The sequence below is a fragment of the Bos taurus genome, chromosome 3 (assembly GCF_002263795.3).
Source record: "Bos taurus isolate L1 Dominette 01449 registration number 42190680 breed Hereford chromosome 3, ARS-UCD2.0, whole genome shotgun sequence".
Taxonomy (NCBI): Eukaryota; Metazoa; Chordata; class Mammalia; order Artiodactyla; family Bovidae; genus Bos; species Bos taurus.
Genome location: NC_037330.1, coordinates 119,661,666 through 119,679,467, shown reverse-complemented (window position 1 = coordinate 119,679,467; position 17,802 = coordinate 119,661,666). Strand labels below are relative to the sequence as shown.

The 17,802-nt window shown below is 55.7% G+C and overlaps 2 protein-coding genes across 2 annotated transcripts; both read left to right on the top strand.

Annotated features, from left to right (window-relative positions):
• Positions 1-5,770: 5,770 nt before the first annotated feature.
• OTOS (otospiralin) lies at positions 5,771-7,085 on the top strand. The gene is made up of 4 exons (NM_001114525.1): positions 5,771-5,812; positions 6,104-6,185; positions 6,276-6,302; positions 6,823-7,085. Exons 2-4 carry the CDS (start codon positions 6,128-6,130, stop codon positions 7,005-7,007), a joined length of 270 nt encoding a protein of 89 aa, NP_001107997.1. The 5' UTR covers positions 5,771-5,812; positions 6,104-6,127; the 3' UTR covers positions 7,008-7,085.
• A 5,701-nt stretch (positions 7,086-12,786) lies between these two features.
• On the top strand, positions 12,787-17,386 carry COPS9 (COP9 signalosome subunit 9). The gene is made up of 3 exons (NM_001195051.1): positions 12,787-12,902; positions 14,747-14,819; positions 17,109-17,386. The coding sequence occupies exons 1-3, from the start codon at positions 12,840-12,842 to the stop codon at positions 17,144-17,146; spliced, it is 174 nt and encodes a 57-aa protein (NP_001181980.1). The 5' UTR covers positions 12,787-12,839; the 3' UTR covers positions 17,147-17,386.
• Positions 17,387-17,802: the final 416 nt, after the last annotated feature.

Here is a 17,802-nt window from a genome sequence, read left to right as displayed (position 1 = left end):
AGAGGTGGCAAGAATACACAGAACTGTACAGAAAAGATCTTCATGACCCAGATAATCACGATGGTGTGATCACTCACCTAGAGCCAGACATCCCGGAATGTGAAGTCAGGTGGGCCTTAGAAAGCATCACTACAAACAAAGCTAGTGGAGGTGATGGAATTCCAATTGAGCTATTTCAAATCCTGAAAGATGATGCTGTAAAAGTGCTGCACTCAATATGCCAGCAAATTTGGAAAACTCAGCAGTGGTCACAGGACTGGAAAGGTGTTTTCATTCTAACCCCAAAGAAAGGCAATACCAAAGAATGCTCAAACTACTGCACAATTGTACTCATCTCATATGCTAGTAAAGTAATGCTCAAAATTCTGCAAGCCAGGCTTCAGCAATACGTGAACTGTGAACTTCCAGATGTTCAAGCTTGTTTTAGAAAAGGCAGAGGAACCAGAGATCAAATTGACAATATCCGCTGGATCATGGAAAAAGCAAGAGAGTTCCAGAAAAACATCTATGTCTGCTTTATTGACTATGCCAAAGCCTTTGACTGTGTGGATCACAATAAACTGTGGAAAATTCTGAAAGAGATGGGAATACCAGACCACCTGACCTGCCTCTTGAGAAACCTATATGCAGGTCAGGAAGCAACAGTTAGAACTGGACATGGAACAACAGACTGGTTCCAAATAGGAAAAGGAGTACATCAAGGCTGTATATTGTCACCCTGCTTATTTAACTTATATGCAGAGTACATCATGAGAAACACTGGGCTAGAAGAAACACAAGCTGGAATCAAGATTGCCAGGAGAAATATCAAGAACCTCAGATATGCAGATGACACCACCCTTATGGCAGAAAGTGAAGAGGAACTAAAAAGCCTCTTGATGAAAGTGAAAGAGGAGAGTGAAAAAGTTGACTTAAAGCTCAACATTCAGAAAACAAAGATCATGGCATCAGGTCCCATCACTTCATGGGAAATAGATGCGGAAACAGTGGAAAATGTGGCAGACTTTATTTTTTGGGGCTCCAAAATAACTGCAGATGGTGATTGCAGCCATGAAATAAAAGATGCTTACTCCTTGGAAGGAAAGTTATGACCAATCTAGATAGCATATTCAAAAGCAGAGACATTACTTTGCCAATAAAGGTCCGTCTAGTCAAGGCTATGGTTTTTCCAGTAGTCATGTATGGATGTGAGAGTTGGACTGTGAAGAAGGCTGATCGCCAAAGAATTGATGCTTTTGAACTGTGGTGTTGGAGAAGACTCTTGAGAGTCCCTTGGACTGTAAGGAGATCCAACCAGTCCATTCTGAAGGAGATCAGCCCTGGGATTTCTTTGGAAGGAATGATGCTAAAGCTGAAACTCCAGTACTTTGGCCACCTCATGCGAAGAGTTGACTCATTGGAAAGACTCTGATGCTGGGAGGGATTGGGGGCAGGAGGAGAAGGGGACGACAGAGGAGGAGATGGCTGGATGGCATCACTGACTCGATGGACGTGAGTCTGGGTGAACTCCGGGAGTTGGTGATGGACAGGGAGGCCTGGCGTGCTGCGATTCATGGGGTCACAAAGAGTCAGACACGACTGAGCGCCTGAACTGAACTGATACACTACTATATATAAAATAATCAACAAGGACCTACTGTATAGCACAGGGGACAGTACTCAATACTCTGCAATAATGTGAATGTTTTTGCTAAATGCACCACTGAATCGCCTTGCTGTACACCTGAAGTCAGCACAACATCGTAAATCAGCCCCGCTGTTTGTGTAGCCGCCAAGCCCTGTCCGGCCCTTCTGCGGCCCCGTGCACTGTAGCCACCAGGCTGCTCCATCCACGTGTCTCTCCAGCAAGACTATGGGAGCAGGTTGCCCTTTCCTTCTTCAGGGAATCTTCCTGATCCGGGATTGAACTGAGTCTCCAGCACTGGCAGGCAGATTCTTTACCACTGAGCCACCAGTCAACTATACCCCAATATAAAATAAAAATTAAAAAAAAATAAATTAAGGAATATGTTATACCCAGAAAGAAGAAAAAGCACATACCTATAGCTCCCAACATCATCACTACTTGTTGATCGTAGACTTTGTCTACACTGAGTGTTTTTGTTAAGTAAACAGTTGTAAAATAAGTACTGGTAATTTTATTTCATTTTTTCCTAACATCATAGGGACATTTGCACATCGTCTTCACACATGAAATTATTGACGTTGCCACCAAATCTTGGTCTTGAAGCCAAATGAAGAATAGAGAGACAGGGTTTGGAGGAGATAGAAAGGTGATTTTACTCTCAGCCAGCAGAGAGGGGGACACAGTGGGTTCATGCCTCAAGAACTGTACCCGCTGCCCCCTGCCCTCACCCATGAGGAATCCAGGGGTTTGTATAAGGCAAGGGCTCATGGTCAGGAGTCGGTGATGAGGAACAAAAGGGATAGGATCTTGATTCCTTCCTTGTTTCAAGGACAGTCATAAACTGGCGTCAGTCACCCAGTAACTGAGTCTGGCAGTTAGGCGGCTCGGCAGCCTGATGTGTAACCACAAGGGGAAGCGTGTTGTCAGGGTAAACACCAGATAGGGGATGCACTTAGCACAGAGTCCAAGGAGAAAATGTGACCTGTAGCTCCTGCAGCGTTAGGCGGCAGAAAAGCAAACTTAGTTACAGACACGCAGCGTTGGAGCCCTTAAAGCAAAAAGACGAGGAACGCTCAGGCCTGCTCACTGTGCTCTGTGTCGTCTTTGTCCTCAGGAAGGGGAAAGACAAAGCTCATTCCCCTCTTTCCTTTTCACTACAACATTAGCGATGATGATGGCGGCAGGACGGGCTGGTCCTCGCTCCCTGCCCCCATCCAGCTCTGCCTCAGCATTGGGGTCCCAGGCTCACTGAGATGCTGGGCCTTGAAAGCACAGACGTAAGAGCCACACAGAGACCGCTTCCCACACTCCTTCCAGACTCCACTTCCTAGCTCCCCCTACACACACACTCCACGTAAGTCCTGTTCCTACATACCACCCCCCATCCCACTAGGCTCCTAGTGGCCCTGTCAGCAGACTAGTGGAGGCAGGGGAGCGGCCCAGGGGACCAGACGGGTCAGGGTGGTCTCGAGAGCTGGTTCTCTGGTCTGACGTCAACGCTGCTGTTCCCAGTGATCAGGGGCCTCCGTCAACCACGGTACCAAGTGCAAAGTCAAGTCCCAGAGCCAAGAGGCTGCAGGAGGTGCAGGTGACCGGGAGGTGCAGCTGACCGGGAGGTGCGGGTGACCCGGAGGTGCGGTGACACTGAGGTGCAGGTGACCCTGAGGTGCCGGTGATTGGGAGGTGTGGGTGACCCCGAGGTGCAGGTGACCGGGAGGTGTGGGTGACCCAGGAGGTGCGGGTGACTTGGAGGTGCGGGTGACTGGGAGGTACAGGTGACCCCGAGGTGCAGGTGACCGAGAGGTGTGGGTGACCCAGGAGGTGCGGGTGACCCGGAGGTGTGGGTGACCCTGAGGTGCGGGTGACCGGGAGGTGTGGGTGACCCAGGAGGTGCAGGTGAACCAGGAGGTGCAGGTGCCCCCGAGGTGCAGGTGACCGGGAGGTGTGAGTGACCCAGGAGGTGCGGGTGACTTGGAGGTGCGGGTGACTGGGAGGTACAGGTGACCCCGAGGTGCAGGTGACCGAGAGGTGTGGGTGACCCAGGAGGTGCGGGTGACCCGGAGGTGTGGGTGACCCTGAGGTGCGGGTGACCGGGAGGTGTGGCTGACCCAGGAGGTGCGGGTGAACCAGGAGGTGCAGGTGCCCCCGAGGTGCAGGTGACCGGGAGGTGTGAGTGACCCAGGAGGTGCAGGTGACCCGGAGGTGCTGGTGACCCTGAGGTGCCGGTGACCGGGAGGTGCGGGTGATCGGGAGGTGCAGGTGACTGGGAGGTGCGAGTGACCCAGGAGGTGCAGGTGACCCTGAGGTGCAGGTGACCTCGAGGTGCCGGTGACTGGGAGGCTGCTGCCTTTTAGTGAGGCTGGGGGGTAAGGACTGGGCTTGGCAGCTTCTATGCGTGCTGGAGAATGTGGGAAATGAAATCAGTGAACTCAGAGCTTAAATTTCTAGCCCAGGAGACAAAGAACCAGGAAACTAACTGTGCAAAGAGTTAACAGGCAGGCCCACCTGTCCCCTCGAGAGAGCCACTGACCTGCTCAGGAGGGACTCCCGTGAGGCTGGCCCAGGGCTGGAGCTCGGGGAGGGTCCTTGGGGAGGAGGAAGGCCTCTCTGCCTCTAAACATCTGTGCAGAGTGAGGCTCCTGCCAGCGGAGCACTTCCTCTGGGGGTCTGGAACCTTCCCCAGGCACAGCTGCCTGTGACCCCCACCCTGACCCCCAGTAAAAGCCCCAGGTGCTGCGTGTCTACTGGGCTCCTGGGAAGACAGCACCTGCTGGCTGGTGGCGGGGGTCGGGAGATGTCCCGTGTGGGGCGGGGCTCTGGAAGCTCACGCCTGGTCCTCGGCCTGTCCCCACCTGCCTCTTCCTCTCACTGATGTTGCTTTGCATCCTTTCTTTGTCCTGAATTTCAGCTGAGTCCTGGGGGTCCCCCCAGACAATGTGGGGGTGGTCTAGGGACCCTGATACAGTCACAGACTGCCCAGCTGAAGACCCCAGCACAGCTGCCCTAAGAGAACTCCTCTCCTGTAGGCACAACAGAACCCGGGTTTCTAAGAACAAAGCCCAGGGTCTGGTCTGGAGTGTGGCCGCGTGGCAGGAAGGTTGAGCAGACCACCTCTCCTGGTGAAGCTGGGACCGGAACCCCTAAACTCTTCCAGGTCTTCTTTGCCAGAAGACACCCCATTGCAGGGAAGAGGCCAATTCTGACTCCACGGTGGAACTGTTTGACTTGCTTTCCGTCGCTTTTGTTATTAGGATCATACAGAAGGGCCTGCTTCCGAGAATCCTGCTGCTCCACCTGACTAAACCAACGTGCCTTTGCTCAGAACCCGGTCCACCAGTAGACGGCAGGAAGGAAGAAATTGACGCGTCCCCTGCCTGAGGCTTGCCATTCTAGGAGAAGTTTGCAAGGTTAATGGCCTTTTTACTTTGCTTCTCAGTTCCCCCATCTCTGATCTATAAAAGAACCTGGCATCCAGACCCCGAAAAGATGGTTATTTTGAGGGGACAGCCTGCTGTCTTCTTGGTCAGCTGGCTTTCCGAATAAAGTCGTTTTCCTTGTCTCAACACCTCATCTCTCAGCGAGCAGAGCGAGTGTGGCCTTGGTAACAATCCTTCTTCCCTATCTGGGGATCAGTACCCCACACCTGGGGAACTGTGATGTTCACCCCCTAAGTAGCTGTGTTGCCTGGAGACACTTCATCACTGCAGGGAAGCTGGAAGGTGCCAGTCTGGAGACACCCTACCTTCCTGCCGTCTCTGGGCTCAACAGTGACCTGTGGGCAGGGGCTGCTGGTGGCTCCCCAAGGGTCCCGTCCTGCCTGCCTGTCCCTGGGGCAGCCCTGTGATTGCTCTGTTCCTGCAACCTCATCAGACTTAGGCTGTTTCTCTCCTGGTAGAAAGGAAGTGGTTTATTTTGGGAAATGATGTTGAATTCAGTCCTAAACATCTTCATTCTGTGCAAAGACAGCTTTCTCCCATTTGATCTCTGGATCAGACTCCCAGAAGTGGACGGACTCCTGGCCGTCTGCCAGGGTCACAGGCGCCCTCAGTCCTCTGGGTGGGATGAAGCCAGAGGTTTGACGGTTCACGGACGTGACGTCTCTTCCTCGGCCCTTTATAAAGAGGAGCCTGAGTGCCTGTGGCAGGAGCCCCTCAGGCTGCAGGGCCGGGCGAGAGCAGCTGCAAGGTAACTACCAGGAGGGCAAACACCCGGGTCCGTCCTTAAGTAGTTCAGAGAGATAGGCTGCCCGCTTCTGAATCGTGGGCTTAGCCCCAGAAGGACGAGGCCACTGACATCGAAGTTGCCATGAAAACACTGAGAACTTGTCTTTTTACCGGAGCTGTTTTCCTGGGAGGTGCCCACTTGGGGGTGGCGGGGGGAGGCGGGGATCTGGGGAGGCGGGGGTCTGGGGGTGGCAGGCGGAGGCAGGGGTCTGGGGCCGGGGCGTCTCACCCGTCTGGCTTCCTCCGGCTGCAGGTCGCTGGGGTCGCCCTGGGGAAGATGCCGGCCCGCCTGCCACCTGGGCTGGTGCTCTGCCTCCTGCTGGCGCCTCTGGCAGGTGGGGGCCGCCTGTCGTCCTGTGCTGTCCCGGTGGGCGGTGGGGTCCCGCCCAGGGGCCTCGGGGTGACTGCTCTCCCTTCCCTCGCAGGGGCCAAGCCGGTGCAGGAGGAGGGAGGTACTGTATGGCTCTTGCCTCTGGTCTCGTGGGTGGTGTGGGTCTTGTTTCTGGTCTTGGGTGTCCAGTCCCGGCAGAAGGGGGGGCCGGGTGGCAGTCACGCTCTGCCGCAAGCTGGTGAAGCGGAAGCCCTGGATCAGCTGGAGGTCGAGCCCCACAGGGAGAGGGACTGGAGCCTCTTCCCTGGGGACACACTGGGCAGGGGGACCCCTGCACCCCCAGGACCGGGCCTGCCCACCTCAGACTCCCCATCTTGGGGCAGAGCGTCCAGGCCTGGGGACCAGGGTCTCCTCTGGGCCCCCCTCGGGCGCCCCCACATCCCACCACGGTGTCTCCACCAGCTCAGTGTCTCCAGGACGACAGGGCCAGACCCCCCTCCCCTGGCCCCGGTCCCCTCCTCCGCCCCAAGCCAGGGGCTCAGAGGGGCAGGGCCGACTCAGCCCGCTTCCCGGACGACCAGGCGCTGTGCCCCCGGGCACCGCGGGCTGGCCCAGCCCCTGAGCCGGCTGCCTCCCTCCAGACCCCCACGCCGAGCTGCCGGCCATGCCCTACTGGCCTTTCTCCACGTCTGACTTCTGGAACTACGTGCAGCACTTCCAGGCCCTGGGGGCCTACCCCCAGCTGGAGGACATGGCCCGCACCTTCTTCGCCCACTTCCCCCTGGGGACCACCCTGGGCTTCCATGTCCCCTACAGAGAGGAGTGAGCATCTGGGCCAGGGGCCCCCTGCCCCACAGGAGCTGGGCGGCCTCGTCCTCAATAAACTCCTGACTTGAGTGCACCATACCCGCGGTGGGTCTTGGTTTTCTTTGGAGAAGCGGCTCCGCTCAGCCCTTCTTCCTCTCGCTTGATGAACCAGCCTGGCCCCTCTTGACCGTCAGGGAGCTCAGACAATAGGCTCTGTCCACGGAGCACCAGCTGCGATTCTCCCCCATCCTCCCACTGAACCTAGGAGGGGCCCTGGAATGCAGGTGGGGAAACTGAGGCACACAGACACCAGGCAACTGCCTGGCTTGTAGACAGAACACAGATCCTGTCCAGGCAGGCTTGCCCTAGGGCCCCCACCTTTGGCCACCGAGCTGGGCAGCGAGCAGACTGCAGTGGCCACCCTGGGCTGGAGGCCTTGCCCAGGTACCACCCGTCACGCTGAGCTCACCCTGGGGCAGCTGGTCTTTGAGGATCTCCAGGAGCCTGGGCGCTGGGTCTGCAAGCAGAAGGCCCCCAGAATGTGACCACCAGGGCCGCAGGCTCAGGGACTTGGGGGTGGGGGGAGTGGGCTGCCCATCCTGGGCCCCGAGGAGCAGAAGGCCTCACAGACAGCACGGACAGCATGTCAGGGACTGCCCTCCCACCCTGGGATAGCTGCTCTATGGTGGGGACCCCACCGGCCAGGTGCAAGAGCTGCAGGTCACACTTGGTCAGATGGTGAAGAAATTGGTTTCCTGGGCTGCAACCAGCTTTCCTTTTACAGTAAAATAATAGAAAGTGCTTACTATTTAACTTCTATTGTTGTTCAGTTGCTAAGTTGTGTCTGACTCTTTTGTGACTCCATGGACTGCAGCCCTCCAGGGTCCTCTGCCCATGGGATTTCCCAGGCAAGAATACTGGAGTGGGTTGCCATTTCCTTCTCTAGGGGATCTTCCCGACCCAGGGATCAAACCTGAATCTCCTGCATTGGCGGGTGGATTCTTTACCTGGAGCCACCTGGGAAGCTCATTTAACTTTAGACACCAGTTTTTGTGCTAGCATTTAACCACAGAGACTAGCACACGTAATGAGAACTGTGTGAGGTCTTGCGAAACTTGTGTGCTGCACGCTATGTTCGGTGGAAATATGTGATGCAAACAAATGTATCCTTGGGCAGTTTCAAGGCCTGCCCTTTAGCATATGAAGCAGGAAGGTCACTCTGAGAGCTGTCTCCCCGCCTCTGGCACAGACACCAGGCCAGGCGGGGAAGGGCCCCGGAAGGGTGAGGCGGGGAGGTGGCCATGGTGCCCACGTGGCGGCCTTGAGACCACCCACTGGCTCCAGGTGTCCAGCAAGGCTTCTTGCCCTCCCCTCTGCTCCACCTCCTGTGGTCACGGGCAGCTTCCCTTCCCGTCCCCCAGCTTAAATTCTCAAGGGCAAGAGTCTGTTGGTGTAGTCAGTATTTTTCCCTTGAGCTAGTTTGAATTTGGTTTCTGTAAATTAACTGCAGACACACAAAAATCCCTGGCTCCTGTGATAGCCCACCTGTGGCGACTGGGCCTCAGCCAAACACACACCTTTGCCCCTCTGGACAGCAGGCTTCCCTTGGCATTGACCTGTGTGTTAATTCATAAGTGTGTGTGTGTGTGTGTGTGTGTGTGCGCGCCCATGGTCATTTACATGCCACTTGGAAGTTTGTGCTCCCAGTTACGCTGAGCATTGGAGAGTGAAGGTCCCAGATGCCCCAGTAGGCAGCTCCAAGGACCTCACCCCACGTGCCCCCAAAGGAAGGTCCCAGGGTGCCCTGGCTGGAGCTGTGTCCACACGGCTCTCGGACACACCCACAGCTGCTCAGGACACACGGCTGAATTCCATGTCTTCAAGGCCTAGCTGCCCTTCTCCTGTTCTCAGAAGAAGAAACCCGCATCCTCAAGCCACCCTCGGCAGACACCCTGCCTGCCTGCCCATGGCCCCGGGAGCAGCTCACTCCCCGCTTGGGACTCAGACTTGGCTGTGACCCCGTTCACCTGAGTGCACACAACTTCCTCTCTCCTCTGTGCGCCCCTCCAGTCTCCCTCACAGTCGGAGCCCCCTCTTCCCGCCCCACAGCCCACTTTACCGACAAGCACCACCCGCAGCCACTGTCTTCCCGCCCCTGCCTCGGTCGACGATGGCTGCGGGGCCACACGCCCACGGTGCCGAGCAGGCGGTGCCCATGCTGGCTGAGAAACACGAGTGACCTAAAAGTTCAGAACCGTGTTTTATTTGGCAGACATGTTGCTGTTGTTCCCTTGCTAAGTCGTGTCTGACCCTTTGCGACCCCATGGACTGCAGCACACCAGTCTCCCCTGTCCTTCCCTATCTCCCAGAGTTTGCTCAGATTCATGTCCATTAAGTCAGTGATGCCATCCAACCATCTCATCCTCTGCCACCTTGCATCAGGTGGCCAAAGTATTGGAACTTCAGCTTCAGCATCAGTCCTTCCAGTGAATATCCAGGGTCAGTTTCCTTTAGGATAGACTGGTGGGATCTCCTTGATGTTCAAGGGACTCTTAAGAGTCGTCTCCAACACCACAGTTCGAAAGCGGCATTTCTTGTGTGTTCAGCCTTCTTTATGGTCCAACTCTCACATCCATACGTGACTACTGGAAAAAACCATAGCTTTGACTAGATGGACCTTTATAGACAAAGTGATGTCTCTGCTTTTTAATACACCGTCTAGGTTTGTCATAGCTTTCCTTCCAAGGAGGAAGCATCTTTTAATTTCATGGCTCCAGTCATATTCGATAGTGATTTTGTAACTCAACAAAATAAAGTCTGTCACTGCTTCCACTTTTTCCTTGTCTATGTGAACAAATTTCACTTTCCTGCATTGGAGAAGGAAATGGCAACTCCAGTATTCTTGCCTGGAGAATCCCAGGGACAGAGGAGCCTGTTGGGCTGCTGGCTATGGGGTCGCAAAGAGTTGGACACGACTGACGCAACTTAGCAGCAGCAGCATGTGAACCAAGGGCTGGGACTGGGTGCCACGATCTTAGAAGGGCAGACCATACCGAGGCCTTAAGCTGGAGAGACAGCCTCCCAGATCACTTTGACGGGCTGTCCTGAAGAGGTAAGGGAGGAGCCAGAATATATATATTTTGGAGTTTTTGCCAAAAAAGACTAGGTAGTTGGAACATGAGAAAGAGTACTGTTGATTAAAGAAAACTGGACATCTCAAGTTATTGAATTTGGTGCTTCTCTATGTTTGGGAAGATACAAGAATCTGGGCTTACTAAATCCACTGCTCTGAGTGCACCTCAGCTATCCGGGCCAGCATCCTGCCTTTCTTCCTTCTGAATCCCCTCTGGGTGCAGGGTTGGGGGCAGCTGCAGAGGCTGATCGGAGAAGGCAATGGCAACCCACTCCAGTACTCTTGCTTGGAGAATCCCACGGATGGAGGAGCCTGGTAGGCTGCAGTCCATGGGGTCGCTGAGAGTCGGACACGACTGAGCGACTTCACTTTCACTTTTCACTTTCCTGCATTGGAGAAGGAAATGGCAACCCACTCCAGTATTCTTGCCTGGAGAATCCTAGGGACGGGGGAGCCTGTTGGGCTGCCGTCTATGGGGTCGTACAGAGTCGGACACGACTGAAGCAACTTAGTAGCAGCAGCAGAGGCCGATGGCCCGATGGCCTCAGGTCATTTATTTACAATATGACACCGCATTCTTTGTCCACACCTCTGGCCTGGAGCACTCATGAATAGGGCCCTTTGACTCTCAGAGGACGTGGGCTGGAAGTGATCACTGGCAACAGCCTGCAGCCTGCCGTGCCTTGGGGTCCCCCAGTCTGCCCTGTCCTTGCTTCACCTCTGCGGCATCACATGCTGGTTCCCCTCTCTGTAAACATTAGCTTCCCTGTGCCCAGCTCTCCTGGAGACCTAGCCCCTCCACGGGAATGGGGGCTCCGCACTTTGAAACCACTCAGGAGGGGAGCCTGTTGGTGCCACGGACCCCAGCGTCCCTGGTCTGACTTTCACTCAGGCACTTGAGGTGACTCGTGTCGCAATGATACTGGGGGCTCACCCACACGTCCAGTCACTTCTCCCTTCTCCCTGGTCCACCCACGCCCGACCCAGGCAACAGTCCCAGCTCAATCCCTGTTCAATTCCTATCTCCCTGCAGCCACCCTCCCCTCCCCAACCCCTACTTCTCCCACAGCCCAGCCCCCTAAGCCCACCCACTTCTAAACCTGTCACTCAAATATCTCTGATTCTCCTTCTATACCCTCTTCCCCCTCCCTCTTGCCCTCCCTTCTCATTCACATTCTTTTTAAAAAAACTTATGACAAAATAAAGATAATGTAAGATTTATTATCTTAGCTATTTTTGAAAGGCATTAAGTGCATTCACAGTTATGCAACAATCCTCACCCTCCACCTCCAGACTAGCTCCTCGTCCCAAACTGAAACTCTGTCCCCAATAAAAACTAACTCCTCTTCCCCAGCCCTGTCCTATTTTCTGTCTCTATTAATTTGATTACTCTACAAACCTTATATAAGTGGAAGCATATATTTGCTTCTTGGTGATTTCACTGAACATGGTGTCCTCAGGTTTCTCTCGCATTGCAGAAGCAGTCAGAATTTCCTTCCTTTTAAAGGCTGAATAATACTGCATTGCATGGATGCGCCACATTTTGCTCAACCATTCAAATGTTGATTCATACCTATTTGAGTTGCTTGCACATTTCAGCCATATTGAAGAACCACGTTTTAACCATCGTGATGAATGTTGCTGTGAACACGGATGTACAAATACTATCTCTTCGAGACCCTGCCTTCAGTTCTTCTGATTATATGCCCAGAAGTGGAATTGCTGGACCATATGGCAAATCTGGCTTCCCAAGTGGTGCTAGTGGTCAAGAACCCACCTGCCAACACCAGAGACCTAAGGGATTTGGGTTCGATCCCTGGGTTGGGAAGATCCTGGAGGAGGGCATGGCAACCTACTCCAGAATTTTTGCCTGGAGAATCCCGTGGACTGAGGAGCCTGGGGGCTAATGCTTGGCAAATCTGTTTAATCCTTGAGGAACCTCCATACTGTTTTCAAGAACAGCTGCACCATTTTACATCCCAACCAGCACTGCACAAGGGTTCCTATTTCCCCACATACTCCCAACACTTGTTATTTTCTGGGGTGCTGATAGTAGCCATCTCGATGGGTGTGAGGTGGTATCTCGTTATGGTTTGGTTTGCATTTTGCTGATGAACAGTGATGCTGAGCATCTTTTCATGGGTTTATTGGTCATTTATAAACCTGCTTAGGAGAAATGTTTATTTGAGACCTTTGCTGACTTTTTAATGAGCGGCTTTGTTTTTTGTTGTTGCATTTTAGGAGGTCTCTGTACATTCTGGATATTAACCTTTTATCAGATACACAGTTTGCAAATATTTTCTCCATTCTCTGGTTGCCCTTCACTCTGCTCACCACTCGCATTCTTTAATGGGTAATTTCTTGGGCACCTATCTGTGCCAGCCCATTAGGGCCAAACTGACTGTGGTGGCAGGCCACCGTGAAGTCATCAAGCAACTTCTCTTACGTGCTGACAGGCAGCCAAGACCCTGTCCACCCCAGGCCAGACCAGGACTCTCCTCCCCGCAACCGGCCCTAATCAAGACGAACGTAGGAGGGGACCATAGAGTTGAAGGTCCTCCGGAGTCTAGACTCGCCAAATGGTGTTGGTGGTGATGGGGAGGGGGAACCATAGAGTCGGCCGCCCTCCAGCGTCTAGATTGCCACGACGGGGCACGCACCGGAAGAGGCAGTCAGCGGGCCGGAAGTGAGCCAGGGACGCTGGGACTGTGTGAGGAGATGAAGCCGGCGGTGGACGAGATGTTTCCCGAGGGCGCCGGGCCGTATGTGGACCTGGACGAGGTGAGGCGGGCCGCGCCGGGCCGGGCCGGAGCGGCTCCACGTCCAGCTCTCGGGCGCGCTTCGGGTCCGGGCCGAGAGAAGGCAGCGGCCTGCAGGGCCCCGCGCTCGCCCTCCCTGCGGTGCCTGCCTTAGCGCTGGGCCCCTGGGAAGCCTGTGGAAGGCGGCCGGTGCTGAGGCGAGCGTCGGTGCCCGCCGCCTGGAGGGCACCCCTGGGTGTGAGCCCCGCTCTGGAGGGCGTGCTGCCGGGCGGCGGGGGCGAGCCCCCGTCTGGGAGGCGGGGAGGCGAGGGCCCGGCTGACGGCGGGGCTCGGGAGGGAAGCGGACACCCGCCGGGGAGCGGGGAGAGGGCCGTTTGTGGGGGCCGTGCGCAGCGCCGTGCCCGGTCCTCCCCTGCTCCAGTGGGTTACAGGAGGCTCCTGTGGTGCTGGTGTTCCGTGGTCTCCAAGTGTCAGGCCAGCTCCCCAGGGTCAGGGCCTCCGTTTCTCTTTCTTACAGCCCGGGGCGGGGGGGACAGCCCCAGCCTGCGTGCTCCTGGAGATAGCTACGGAGAGAGTCATTGCCAGCCCCAGTGTATGGGGAGGTTGGCGGTGCAGGTTGTTAGAAGCCCTCCCACGGCTTAGGGGAGTGGGCCAGCAAAGCCTTAGGAGTGCAGCTGACTGCAGCCAGATGCCGGAGGCCGTGCTGGGTGGCATGGGGACGGGGGAGGGCGTCTAAGGGAAGGCACGGTCATACGGTTTAACGTGCGGGCCAGACCTTTAGGTGCCTAAGGGAGAGCGGGGGATGAAGCCGGGAGGTGGGGGGAGATGGGGGCGCGGGCAGAGGGCACCAGATCTTGAATTGCTCCCCGCTGTCCTGGGATGGGTGGGCTCTCCATACCCAACTCCAGGAGGCTGTCGCCCTTCCGCTAACCCTGCTTCTCAGCTCTCACTCCAGGCGCTGCCTTAGGCAGGTGTGGGGTCCCTGGAAGGCTCTACTGTGGGGGTGGTGGGCTCCGCAGATGGGCAGAGAGTGGGGTGGTGTGAACCGAGGAACAGGAAGCCAGAAGAGGGTGTGAATAAAGGCCAGGCCTCCAGGGGCCAAGTCCACACCGCTGTCACTGCAGGGCTTCCAGTGGTGTGCAGGGTGGGGGGTGGGGCTAGCTAACTGAGGAGAGAAGGGAGGCCTCTGAGAACCCTGGTTGCTGAGAGCAGCCGCCCGCAGCTCTATGGGGAACTCAGGAGGTGCTCAGCTGTCTGAGCCGGAAGAGGTGGACAGACAGCCTGGGGGGTGCTGGGAGTCAGGGTGCAGAGGGACCAGGGTGCCGCCCCCAGAGGCCTCTGCTGTCGTGTCCCCACGTGACCTGAGAGGCTCAGAATCCTCATGACACCGCCCAGCTTTGGTACTGACATTGTTTTACTGCCCACGCTGAGGGGTGGCCGGTGATAGAACCCCCACCAGAAGAACCCCAGGTCAGCAGGTCAGTTTCTCAGGGGAAACGGCTTAATTCTCAGAAGAAGCAGGGGGCATGGAGAGCAGAGGGATCGGTGGGCTCAGTGGGGCCTCTGTGGCCAGGCCAGTGGGGACAGGAGCCCCCTCCTGTGGTGTGTGCAGGAGAGCTGCCGTCCAGGCAGGATTCTCTGTAAAAGGCATGGAGGAGCCTAGGACCCCAAGACCTGAGGGGACCTTCCCGTCATTCCTCCAAATGCTGCCTGCCTCCCCCCTGCTCCAGCCACTTCCTTCCCTGGACTGAATTTGGTCCCTGACCTGGACACTTTCTGCCCAGAAGTGGTATGGAGCCCGTGAGGCACTTATCCTTCATTCTCTCTGAACACCCCGCTGACATAACCTTTCCTTCCCCCAACCAGGCAGGAGGCAGCACCGGGCTCCTGATGGACTTGGCAGCCAATGAAAAGGCAGTTCACGCAGACTTTTTTAATGGTAAGGATGCCGGCATTGGCTTGCCTATTTCAGCCGATGTTTCTTTTGCAGGTTATGGGGTGGAGCAGCTTCACGAGATGAGTGACGTGGGTTGTGGCCAGGTCCTCTGTCGTTCTTGGACTGCGGTGCAGCTGTGGGAAATGGGCTCCCCTGTTTTTCAGGAGGGAGAGGAGCTCCTGTCCCGCGTGGAATCTGAGCCCGAGACTGTGGCAGCGTCCGCCCGCCGGGCTCTCTCCGCGCTCCTGACGGCTGTGCTCTGGGCTCCTCCATTCGCCCGGGTGCTCATCCCCAATGCCTGTGCGGAGCAACAGTGCCCTCTTGCTCCCCCTGTGTCTCTTCTCTGAGACCAGCAGCTGTTCGTGTTCGAGTTCGGTGCTAGTTTGAGGAACATGGGTGGAGTTTTACGAAATAACAGTGAAAAACGAACTTTATAGGAAGTCTTCATCCACGTTTGAGGGGGTATTTTCTTGTTCCCTTCCGATTTCTTAGGGCATTGTTCCTACAGATTTATTAATCCTTACCGAGGGTTAAATCGTAAGTAGAAACACAAGACCGCTCTCTCAGGAGAGTTCAGTGGTGTTTTCTCTCTCATCACTTTCTTTCATGCAGGGTGCCTGTGACTACAAAGAACTTTGGTCACTGGTCCGTGGCAGCTAGGATTTTATCTTGCCCTGTTGGTTTTTGCTGGCCCCAGACCCCTCTCAAACCTGAGCCCATTTTCTCTGTTCTGTTCAGGCCCCCGTTGGCTGAACAGAAAAGCCAGGCTGTGTTATGAGGACAGGAGGTGACATTTGGGCCCCTGGAACTGAGTAGCATTTAAGTTCTTTAGGGGAGTGGGTGTGGGGGCACGGGGTGCAGAGGTCTGAGTGTTCTCCAGAGTCACTCGTGAGCCTCACCCGGGCAGGAGTGTGTGCTCGCCAACCCGGCACGACCCAACCCCACTCCTCCTCTGCCAGCCTGGGGGCTTAGAGGCAGTTGGCTGTATCTAGGGTTCACGTTCACGGATTTTGGACAGCAGCTCTTTAGTTCTGACAGAAGCTCTGTGGGAGGGACCCAGGCCGCCTTGCCCGATGAGCACAGGAGCGGATGAGGGCCTTTCTCCCCCAGAGGCCGATTCCTCGGAAAAGGGAAGGAGCTCGAGCTTGGCTCGGGCATGCTGCCTGGCAGGTTGTGACGGCCCAGCATGTGGGAGGCGTTTCCCTGCCAGGAAGCCCAGTGGCCTGTGGAGGGGCTTGTCCTGAGCCCTTTTCACTCACCAAACAGACGGCTTTGATGGTCTCTTGTCCCCGAGGCAGTGGGTTCTAGCCCTGAACCGGGCCTGCTGTCCTCACTCGTGTCTTACAAAACAGGAGCGCCTTCGAGAAGGGGCGGGCTGAGACAGCTCCGCGATGGGAGCCTGATGGGTGGCACGGTGCCTCCAGGGGCGCCTCCAGGCCGGGTCTCAGGAGGCGGCACCTGCAGGGGGTGGGGGTGCCTGGCGCCGCCGTCCCGGAAAGCAGCCGCGTGGGGCCTGGTGGCCCTCTCGCTGGTCCGTTACTCTGCACATCCTCAGTGCATGGTGCGCGTGAGTGGGATGGTAGTGCTTTTTCCCTCGTTGTGAGAGTAACACCCGTGGTGGAAGTTTAGAGAATTTACACAGAAGTACACAGAAGGGCAAAAGAACCCTGAACGAGGTTTTACCCCTGGCGGATGCAGTGCACCCTGATTTTGCGGCGTTTCTTCCAGTGGGAATGGGCTCGGGTTGTGATTTTCAAGCTAACTATAGGTCCAACCCTTTTAACGGGAGTCTCACGGGCTCTGAGTTCTCACAGCGCTCCGTCCCTCCACCACCTTCCTCCTGCCGCCCACCTCCCCGCCCCGCACCCCGCTCCCCACCCCGGCCCCAGCATTTCCACTCTCAGGCTGTGAGCCTCCGGGGCTTCCGCCAGCCGCCCCTTCACCTCCACGCAGCGTCAACATGAGTGGGGCCTGGCCGTGCTCACAGGTGCGGGCTCTGCCCTGCACAGTCCTGGCTGTGAGGGTCGCCCACAGAGTCCAGAGCACACCGCGTGTTTTCTCGAGGTTGTCGTCTGAATGGGAAACAAAACTAAAGGTGCCCGCTGGACCGCTGTCCTCTTGGGCTGCGTCAGCCCTGGTTGGGTAAAGTTGGGAACCCGTCACGGGAAAGTCACTTATCAGATTGTCTTCTGTTTTCTCTCTGGTTTTGAACGACCGCATAACCCCTTTATGTTATGTTCTCTGTTATTGACCTTGTGTGACCATCAATTTGTGGTTTTGTTCATTTTGTAGATTTTGAAGATCTCTTTGACGATGATGATATCCAGTGAGGTGTGTCCAGCGGTGCGTCTGGCTGAGCTTCGCCATGTGGTGGTGTGGTGGGGCTCCTTAAAGGACAGTTTCATGTGGTTCCAGAGAACTTGTGGGAATTGCTAGAATTTAGGAGATGGTTAGCCAAGAAAGAGAAGAAGGTTTTAACCATCTGGAGGAGGCCTGTTAAACTCTGAATGTGGCCAGCTTTTGTCCTTAACTTCAGTTAAAATAAAGTGATGTTATTACTTACAGGGTAACTTTGATTCTTGCATTTTGAGTGAATGTTACAATCCCTGGACATCTGCGTATGTATGCCCCTGTGTGTGTTCCTTGCTAAGAGAAGCAGATCTCCTCCTAGAAACACACCCTGTGCTTTTTGCGTTATGACCTTGAGTGATTCTGACAGCTCACAGTTGCTGAGGTGGTGCTTGTGTGAGACCCTGTGAGACCCTGCTCCTGCCCCGTGGGCTCCCCCGGTGGGCCTCGTGTTCGGCTCGGACATCAGAGCAGCTGCTGCCCCCAGACCCGAGGCTTGAGGAAACAGGCAGCTTGGTGATGACTGAAGGAGACGCCTCCCACCTGAGAAATGTGTGCCTCAGTCCATTTCAGAGGAGAGCCTAGTGTCTCTGGGGGCAGTTTCTTACTGGTCCATCTCAGCAGCTGATAATGGCTG

What these genes read in the sequence shown, in the direction of transcription:
- COPS9 (NM_001195051.1), top strand. Translation starts at nt 12,840, where the DNA reads ATGAAGCCGGCGGTGGACGAGATGTTTCCCGAGGGCGCCGGGCCGTAT. An exon ending in CGTATGTGGACCTGGACGAG is followed by an intron (nt 12,903 to 14,746) that starts GTGAGGCGGGCC and finishes TCCCCCAACCAG; the next exon opens with GCAGGAGGCAGCACCGGGCT. An exon ending in TCACGCAGACTTTTTTAATG is followed by an intron (nt 14,820 to 17,108) that starts GTAAGGATGCCG and finishes TTCATTTTGTAG; the next exon opens with ATTTTGAAGATCTCTTTGAC.
- OTOS (NM_001114525.1), top strand. Translation starts at nt 6,128, where the DNA reads ATGCCGGCCCGCCTGCCACCTGGGCTGGTGCTCTGCCTCCTGCTGGCG. An exon ending in CCTGCTGGCGCCTCTGGCAG is followed by an intron (nt 6,186 to 6,275) that starts GTGGGGGCCGCC and finishes CTTCCCTCGCAG; the next exon opens with GGGCCAAGCCGGTGCAGGAG. An exon ending in GCCGGTGCAGGAGGAGGGAG is followed by an intron (nt 6,303 to 6,822) that starts GTACTGTATGGC and finishes GCCTCCCTCCAG; the next exon opens with ACCCCCACGCCGAGCTGCCG.